Source organism: Rhinichthys klamathensis, unplaced genomic scaffold (assembly GCF_029890125.1).
Source record: "Rhinichthys klamathensis goyatoka isolate OS25496 unplaced genomic scaffold, OSU_Roscu_1.1 h1tg000602l_1, whole genome shotgun sequence".
NCBI classification, from domain to species: Eukaryota; Metazoa; Chordata; class Actinopteri; order Cypriniformes; family Leuciscidae; genus Rhinichthys; species Rhinichthys klamathensis.
In genome coordinates this window covers 345311-355000 of record NW_026607057.1, presented here as the reverse complement: position 1 = coordinate 355000, position 9690 = coordinate 345311, and the positions used below count along the sequence as shown (strand labels likewise).

The window sequence follows — 9690 nt, the reverse complement described above, 5'->3', positions numbered from 1 at the left end:
GATGTGATGATGGTGATGATGTGATGATGATGATGATGATGTGATGATGATGATGATGATGATGATGATGTGATGATGATGATGATGATGATGATGATGGTGATGTGATGATGATGTGATGATGATGTGATGATGATGATGTGATGATGGTGATGATGATGATGATGTGATGATGATGATGATGATGATGATGATGTTGTGGTGATGTGTGTTGATGTGATGTGATGTGTGATGATGATGATGTGATGTGGTGTTGGTGTTGTGAGTTGTTGGTTGAGTGTGGTGTTGTGGTGTTGGTTGTGATGATGGTGTTGTGATGTATGATGTGATGGTGTTGGTGTTGTTGGTGGTGTGTTGTTGGATGTTGGTGTTGGGGTGTTGATGTTGTTGATGGTGGTGGTGGTGATGTGTTGTGATGTGATGATGTTGTGTTGTGATGTGTGGATGTTGTGTGTGATGTGTTGATGTTGTGTTGTTGTTGGGTGTTGTTGTTGTTGGTGATGTTGTTGTTGTGTGATGATGTGGTTGTGGTTGGTTGGTGTTGTGTTGGTGATGTGGATGATGGGTGTGATGATGATGATGATGTGATGATGGTGATGTGATGATGATGATGATGTGATGATGATGGTGATGTGATGATGATGTGATGATGATGTGATGATGATGGTGATGTGATGATGATGATGATGTGATGATGATGGTGATGTGAATGATGATGATGATGATGATGATGGTGATGTGATGATGATGATGATGTGATGATGATGATGATGATGTGATGATGATGATGTGATGATGATGATGATGATGATGATGATGATGTGATGATGATGATGTGATGATGATGATGATGGTTTTGTAGAGCTGGAGACAGAACTGCAACAGAAGCCAAAGACGTCGTGCGTAACGCAACTGACCGGCACCCGAAACCTGTGGAAGAACACCGTAGTGCTGTGTGTGAACTCGTAAGTGCCCGAGTCAAACACACCCCATTAGAGCCCTGCACGGGCCTCAAATCTAGGCCTTAGCCCGGCCCTGCCCCGAGACGCTCAGGCCCTAGCCCGGCCCGTGTCCGACAGCTCATCAGAATGATCAGCCCGAGTCCGACCCGAGCCCGTAAAAAAAAAAAGAAAAAAAAAAAGATAAACAGCCTGACCTATGTTGCAGTCAGTAAACCAGATATATTTTGTTTTCAATGGCAAAGTATTTACCGGTAGGTTTATTTTCATTTCTTTATAAAGTTAATTAAGAAAAAACAAAAAACAAAATTTATGACGACCAAGCAGAGTTAAACATGTTTGATCCATTGATTGATTTAGCCTCTCAAATCAACACTTTACTTGGCTACAATAAAATCCATAGATATAAAACTACTTGGCTACAATAAAATCCATAGATATAAAACAACTTAAGCATATCACACAGACAGTTAACGTTAGTTTAAACGTTTATTGTCATTTTTGAAAAGCTGAGGCAAACTGCTCTGCTGCTCAGTCGCAACAGCGGTCGCAAACTAAATGAATTTATAATATAGGCTACAATACAGAGAATGCAATCTAAACAAATCAAATAAATTACATTAAAAACAAACATGCAGGTTATCTTACCTCAAAAATCCATTTCCAATAGTTTCCAACAGACTCATGAAAATAAAGTCCAATCAAACAAAAAACAACCTCCTCCTAACATGGCTAAGAACAGTCTCAGAGCATCGTGAAGAAAAAGCACAGCATCCACAGTGGAAGGTTTTAATCCAGTCGTACTTTTTCCAGCTGCGCTGAAGTCACGCTCGCTACCATAGCGGGACACTAGAACGAGCCGGTCGCGCGAATCTCAGATCGCGCTGCCGGGAAACCTGTGTGTGTGTGTGTGTGCGTGAGCGTGAGCATGAGCAGACTGTCATGTGTCAGTCTTATGTCAGTGTGATAGGTTATAAAACGTCTTTCTATGTTTGCTTTTCAATCGTCATCTTCTCATGTTTTATTTTAATTAATGTCTAAAATAGGCTATAAAAAAGATAAGCCTAAAACAGGCCCGAGGCCCGGCCCGCGTGTGAACTATGACGTGAAAATTGGCCCGAAGCCCGGCCCTAGGAGCATAAATAAGTCGGGGCCCGTCGGGCTCGGGCTGAAATGCAGGCCTCTACACCCCATAATCGAGCGATCACACACACACTCGACAGAAGCTCATGCTAGTCACCCGTGGAAGGCACGCAGATTTATAATCATAAACGTATTCATCTGTGTTCTGTCATCTAGATCAGGGGTTTTCAACAGCTTATGAAAACCTTTTCACAATATTCTAATTTTGACTTTGGGGTTTTCATATCTGTAAGCCATAATCATCACAATTATAACAAATAAAGGCTTGAAATATCTCACTTTGCATGTAATGAGTCTATATAATATATTAGTTTCACCTTTTAAGTTGAATTACTGAAATAAATGAACTTTTGCACCATATTCTAATTTTTCGAGTTTCACCTGTATAATTGTTTTACACTCCTCTTCCACGTCTCTAAGCTGTTCCCCGGACTCCCCCTGAACGCCCGATCTGGATGATGCGGTTCTGCATTGCTGAACTAAAAGCGCTGGCGATCTGCTAATCATCGCTCGTCCGTTCTCAACACATAATCAATGGTTCTTTCTTCCTCAGGTTGACGGGCTACGGCATCCATCACTGTTTCGCTCGCAGCGTTCTGGAGGAAAGCGAGTCTCATCTGCACTATTACGCAGTGGCGGCGATCGCGTTCGCCTCGAGTGTGTTGGTGTTTCCGGTGGTGGGAGGATTCGGCAGGAGAGGAGGACTACTAACATTCATGATCATCACAGCGTTAGCATCACTGCTACAGCTCGGCCTGCTCAACCGTACGTACACACACACACACACACACACTCACACACTACTAACATTCATGATCATCACAGCGTTAGCATCACTGCTACAGCTCGGCCTGCTCAACCGTACGTACACACACACACACACACACACTACTAACATTCATGATCATCACAGCGTTAGCATCACTGCTACAGCTCGGCCTGCTCAACCGTACGTACACACACACACACACACACACACACACACACACACACACACAGCCGTGTTTTTGTGATATATGAGGACATTCCATAGGCGTAATGACTTTTATACTGGACAAACTGTATATTCTATCCCCCTACACTGCCCCTATCCCTAAACCTGCCCATCACACACACACACACACACACACACACACACACACACACTGCCCCTATCCCTAAACCTGCCTATCACAGGAGACATGCTGCATTTTTACATTAAAAAAACACATTGTTTTTTATGTTTTTTAAGCTATTTGAAATATGAGGACTCATGTCCTCATATATCACGTGTAAGTTGTAATACCAGTGTAATATGCATGTCATTATACACATTTGTGTCCTCATATATCACAAAAACAAAAGCACACACACACACACACACACACTACTAACATTCATGATCATCACAGCGTTAGCATCACTGCTACAGCTCGGCCTGCTCAACCGTACGTACACACACACACACACACACACACACACACTACTAACATTCATGATCATCACAGCATTAGCATCACTGCTACAGCTCGGCCTGCTCAACCGTACATACACACACACACACACACACACACACACACACACACACACACACACACACACACACACACACACACACACACAGAGACTGCTTGTGTTTTGTCCTCTCACTGTGTCTTCTTCCTCCTAATACAGTGATCGGGAAGTACAGTCTTCGGCACGATGCAGGTAAAACTAATCAAAAAGTATTATGAACTGTTTTATAAAGCAGTGGTTCTCAACTGTGTGGGTTTTATTATCAAAATGTTTAATATTTTTCATCTCACTTGGTATAAGCCAGCATGAACAGGTTGCGTGACACATTCAATGAATACACAACCTGCAAGTTTATCCAATTCAAGAGACAACCAATTTATACATTTCAGTATTTCATTTAAGACATTTTTTGTTTACATTTGCTAAATGACTCTCATCCCTCCCTCACACTTCGTAACACATCTTTCCCTCGCGGGTCAAAATGACCTGAAGCCCTAAAATTATACGTAACTTTTTTTTTTTTGTCCACAAAGCTTATTTTATTTTGACAATATTTTTTCTGTTTTTTAATGCAATTATTATATTTAAATGACTAGATTTGATCAATAAATAATAAATAAATAGTAATATAAGCACATTCCTCGCATTCTTTCCACTTAAATTCAAAATAACTCACAATTTCATGCAAATTTAATTCAGCTCAAAATATCTTACGTTGAGTGTCTTTGACCTCTTGTGGAAAATACATAATATATCATGATATTTCATGACTCTAGATGGGCTTATAGCTCTATATGGAGCAGAAGTGCTGTTCTTCTGGAAGTCAGTTTCTCTTCAGTGTGCATTCAGATACACATGTAGACATTATAAAATAATTTTTTGGTAAAGTTATAGTATTTTTAGTTTGAATTTTGAGCAATTTCTAGTTTTTTTTATGTGAACTGAAGCACTCCTCGCATCCATTCACTCCTAAGGGGGTTAAATTGACCCGTGAGGGAAGGATGTGTTACTTTTTTTAATTTATACCACAAAACTCCTCGAATCCATTCAATTTTTGTTTGTGTATTCGTGATTCAAGTGCGTCAATCCTTGAACCCCTCCGATGAACACTCAATTTTTAAAATAAAAAATGAGTTTCGGGTCAAAATGACCCGGGGGAACGATGAGTGTGTGTCTGATGTTCGGTCTTGGGAAAAAACCCAGTTGAGAACCACTGTTATAAAGTATCTTAAGTGTATATATAATTATGGAAGCCTGTTTTCACTTTAGTAAGTAAATAAATAAATATAAAAGGTAATTGCGACTTTAAAAATAAAGTGACGTTGTGGAAAGGAAGAAATACTCAATTTCAAACGTATTTTACCCTCTTTTGCTCTCTGGTCAGTTTTGACCCCAAAAATTTTACATTTTGAGGTTTTTTTTATTTATCGGAATGATTTGCACAAAAAAAATAAATCATGGACATGATTTGAAAATGTTAAATGGTCCTGAAAAACAAAAAGTCGCCCTTGTGCTCCACGCGGTGAAGACGAACGGGGAACGGATATCTCTAGTGGAAGCGTTCGGTACTGCGCCCAAACACAATCTGACGGAAAGCTCATTTTTTGAGATATCAACCTCAACTTTGGAACTCAACATGTTTAGATTAATGGCCTTGATTTTTTTTCACCGTTTTAGCGTAAACAAGTTTCGGAAAATATATACATTTCATATAAAAAATTAAGAAAATTGTGTTTTTTTGTGCATTTTTCATGACTTTTTTTTTTTAAGTAAAAACTTTTTACTTTAGCAATAATCTGCCAAGTGTCTTTAACTCTTTCCTCACCATTGACGGCCTTCTCCAGCTGTCCGTGTTGTCACTGTTATATGGTAGGGGGCGCTATTACGCATATTCAGAATGAGTGCAGAATCTCCGGATCAAAACACAGATGCAAACAAGAAACAGACGCACGATGTTGCTTTTTTATGAAACTTGCCCACATTCAAGTTTTGATTTAAAAAAAAATGCATGAAGCTAAAATAAAGCTTTTTTGGGGGTTGTTGTTTAAAAGCAGATGCTCTGTTCTTTCTTTTGATATATTGCATGTTCAGATATTCATTTATTATTCAAAATATTCTGGGGGCCATTCAATTTTTGTTAAAAGACACCAATATTTAAAGCATGCAAGTTTTCCCACAGTTTAAGTCATTTTCAGGTCATTTTTGTATAAATAGATTATTACTATTGCATAAATATAATTTAGTACCATTAAATCGAACTAAAATATAGTACATTAATTTCATAGAAATAAAAAACGTGGTCATTTTTGTCTGACACGTGAACAACAGCACCAGAGGGTTAAACTTAATCGCATAATTTTCTTTTTTATTTATGCTTTTACTCTTTAAACTAGCAGAAATGGGCTTCCATATATTGTATATGTTTATATATACAGGTGAAATTTGAAAAATTAGAATATGGTGCAAAATTTCAGTAATTCAACTTAAAAGGTGAAACTAATATATTTTATAGACTCATTACATGCAAAGTGAGATATTTCAAGCCTTTTATTTGTTATAATTGTGATGATTATGGCTTACAGATATGAAAAGCTTTTCACAATATTCTAATTTTGACTTTGGGGTTTTCATAAGCTGTAAGCCATAATCATCACAATTATAACAAATAAAGGCTTGAAATATCTCACTTTGCATGTAATAAGTCTATATAATATATTAGTTTCACCTTTTAAGTTGAATTTATGAACTTTTGCACCATATTATAATTTTTCGAGTTTCACCAGTTCATATTTTTCTTGTTAAAAATATCAGTCATGATTTGTTTTTTTATAAAAACACGAGCATGTATGTCTGTGTACAGTAAATCACAACATGTTGGCATAAATTGTTACATTGATTTGAATGCATCTATTTATAAGATATATGTAAATATTTTTGTGCGTGTTATTAATTTCACAACATGCTCAATGTCAGTAATGTTGCTAAAGGGGTCATTAGACAGAAAAAGGATCTTCTTGTCTGAACTGTTCTCTTGTCTGTCTAGTTCTGCGAGACACCCTGAATCGGCGCTTCTCGTACGCGTTCTCCATCATCGGGATGTTCTCGTCTCACGCTGTCAGCACGCTCAGCATCTTTTACTGCGCAGAGATCACACCGACTGTCATCAGGTCAGCACAGATCAGCCTGTCTGTCAGATCACTCGTAAAGGGTCATCAGTTCACTTTTATATGGTGTTTGCATTTACACAACCACCCTACAAAGAAAAAAATCCATTCACTCCTTTTTTATTTATCCTCAAAAAGCCTAAACACTCTCATTAATCAAGCCGTTTGGCTTTTCTGAGCACTATAGCCCTATTCGCACGGGATTAGTGTTATCTGGGGACCTCGTGTGATTTATACTTAAAAAATTACAGACATGGTCGATTCGCACGGGATTAAAGGGGTGGTTCAGGATTTTGGACATCGGACCTCATTTCCAAGTAAGCCTTAGTGTTATTTATCAGTGGAGACAGTTTTCAAACATGTTCATCCAGTCGTTCCAGTTGCATAGTTCGCCGGTGCTAGGCTAGCGCGAGTCAACGGTAACTGCTAGCCTGCCATTAAAAATAGTTTTACCCACTCCACAGTTCACCAAACGCAAATACATTATAACGCCAGACTATCCATGTAAATGTCTGTTGAGAGAATAATGTTAGAAATCAAACTACTCTATTCATTGTGTATAGTTCACCCAAAATTAAAATGTCTGTGCAACTTGACAAAAAATCAAGTTTACAGAGTTTTAGTGTCAGTACTACATTAAACTACTATATATAATGTTGAATATAATGTCTAATAATGCAATGGGGGGATATTTGTGGGTCCTGATGATGCCAAATGTCTGTTACCAGTAAAAAATGCATTTATTTTAAATATATCTAGTCAGTGACGGAGTGCAAGCATATTCGTCTAAAATAATTCAGTATTTTCAGCTTCAGAATCATGAATATTGTTATTCTGGTGTCTCTATTGCCTGTGCTTTGGGTTTCAGCACCAAGTCCAAGACTATTCATTTACACACACAATATCAAATTTAGCATTTTAACCAACAGTACATTTTCTGTTCACCTTTTATCATATGTCTTGGAGTATCGCAATAATATATCGTGATATGTATTGAAGCGTGACATTAGGGTCTCGTTACACCCCTAATACCTGATTGTTGGCGTGATGAATGTGTGTTTTGGTTAACAGGGGTGGAGGCGTGGGTCTGGTCCTCGCGAGCGCAGGGTTCGGCATGCTAACAGCCCCGCTCATGGAGCTCCACAATCAGAAGGGTTTCTTCCTGCATCATGTGATCCTCACCTGCTGCACGCTGCTCTGCATCATTTGCATACCGTTGCTACCGGAAACCGCTGGCCAACCACTGCCTGAGACTATCGCTGAGGGGGAGGGGCTTCTGAGGAGGCCCATCCTCCCCGGAGAACAGCACCACCTCCTGGCCAGAACCGAGGTGCGGGAATACTCACGCGTTCAGGACACGCCCCTTCACCAGGTCGTCAACCCCGGCAACGGCTCGGTGCCTAGCAACAGTACAGCCAACGGCGTGAGGACTTCATGACGGCATTTTCTAAGAACGGCCAATCGGAGACCAGCGTGAGCGATCGGTTCGATTGAGAAAGAAAGAGTTTCATTCGTTCGGTTTTTTAAAAGCCGCGTACGGAGACGGACAGATGTGCTGATAAAGTGTCAAACGCCTCATTAACCAGCAGAAAAGAAACTGAAAATGTTATTTAAAACTTGCATTCAGCGAAAGGAGTTCTATTTTTCGAACGGCCACTAATTTAACGTCACCGAACAACAACCTCATGGAGGAGTTTCACTGATTTGAATGTGCTTTTTTGTAAGTTTGGTAAATGTTTGGTATTTATTAAGGACAGAATGACGACGATAGGAAACGCCGCGCCTCATTCAGGACACGAGTGAACATTTGTTTGTGTTACAGGGCTTGAATTGCACGGATCGCGCATAATTCCTGACTCATTTTACTCATCAAAGTGTCAGTATTAAAAAAAAAATTCTTTTTCACTGCTTATTGCGCTTAAACAGTCAAATACACACAAAATAATGTCAAAATGCCGTTCTTGGCGAGTATTCACGTCATGTTTTAAGTGAATGTAAACCGTTGAGAAAGAAACAGAACTAGGGCTGTCACTTTACGTTCGAGAATCGATTGCACAATCGATCGGACCAACCAACACAAGTTTCGGAAACGAAAATAGGGAATCGATTTTAACGGCCTTTTTACCCCAAAATGTGTGTTATGTGGACAGATCAATACAGCACACAGAACATGTCGGATGCTGGAAAATAACAATGTCTTTTCTGTTAACCAAACGCTTTTTAATATTCACTATTACTTTCGCAAGTTAACAAGCGCGCCGTTATTTGTAGCGTAGTGACGTTTGTGTGTGTGTGTGTTCAAGTAAGCCAGAAATGCGCAGATTCTGCAATACGCTGTGTTTAATATATCATGAGGATCACGAGTTGCGCTGAATCTGCACAGATTTGTCTTACACGAACTTCCCCAGCAAAGTGAGTAAACACAGAAACGCCAGATTGGCTCGTGATTCGACAGCGTTTCCCGCCAAAGTTCATTTGTACGCGCATCTGGCGGGTCGAGGTGTTAATCTCAATCCCTGAATGTTGCGCTTCTGTTTGTCATTGTGCTGAAACTTCACGCCAGTAAATCATCAGGAATATCGCTGACTTGTGCGTCTCAAGCGCCTCTTTACGCTCGTCCTAACGCCTGTTAGGTGGCCGTGGATTTGCCTGTATTTGGTGTTGAAAATGGAAACGTCTTTAGACATGGAAAATTGATTCAATGAACACTCATGTCTCAAAATCTCACAAAAGTGACAGCCCTAAACAGTATAATGGATTCGTGCGTCAGGTTTTAAAGTGACAGTAGCCTAATATTCCTGCTGCCAAATTATGAGATATTAAAAATATCCATAAGGCAGTTTTCCCCCATGGTATCAATGTCAAAACTGTGGCCAGTGGAAATGATGAGTGGCTCGTACCTTTGGAAAACCACTCGCCACAGTGGTGAG

General features: G+C 39.6%; 1 protein-coding gene across 1 annotated transcript in view; it reads left to right on the top strand.

Annotated features, from left to right (window-relative positions):
- The window catches only part of LOC130075748 (solute carrier family 22 member 23), a 23877-nt gene extending 15289 nt beyond the window's left edge, over positions 1-8588 (top strand). The window contains exons 5-9 of the mRNA XM_056240516.1: positions 863-965; positions 2656-2867; positions 3756-3788; positions 6640-6763; positions 7832-8588. Of these exons, the coding sequence (XP_056096491.1) occupies positions 863-965; positions 2656-2867; positions 3756-3788; positions 6640-6763; positions 7832-8198 (839 nt within the window). The 3' untranslated portion in view covers positions 8199-8588. The remainder of the gene's footprint in view (positions 1-862; positions 966-2655; positions 2868-3755; positions 3789-6639; positions 6764-7831) is intronic.
- Positions 8589-9690: the final 1102 nt, after the last annotated feature.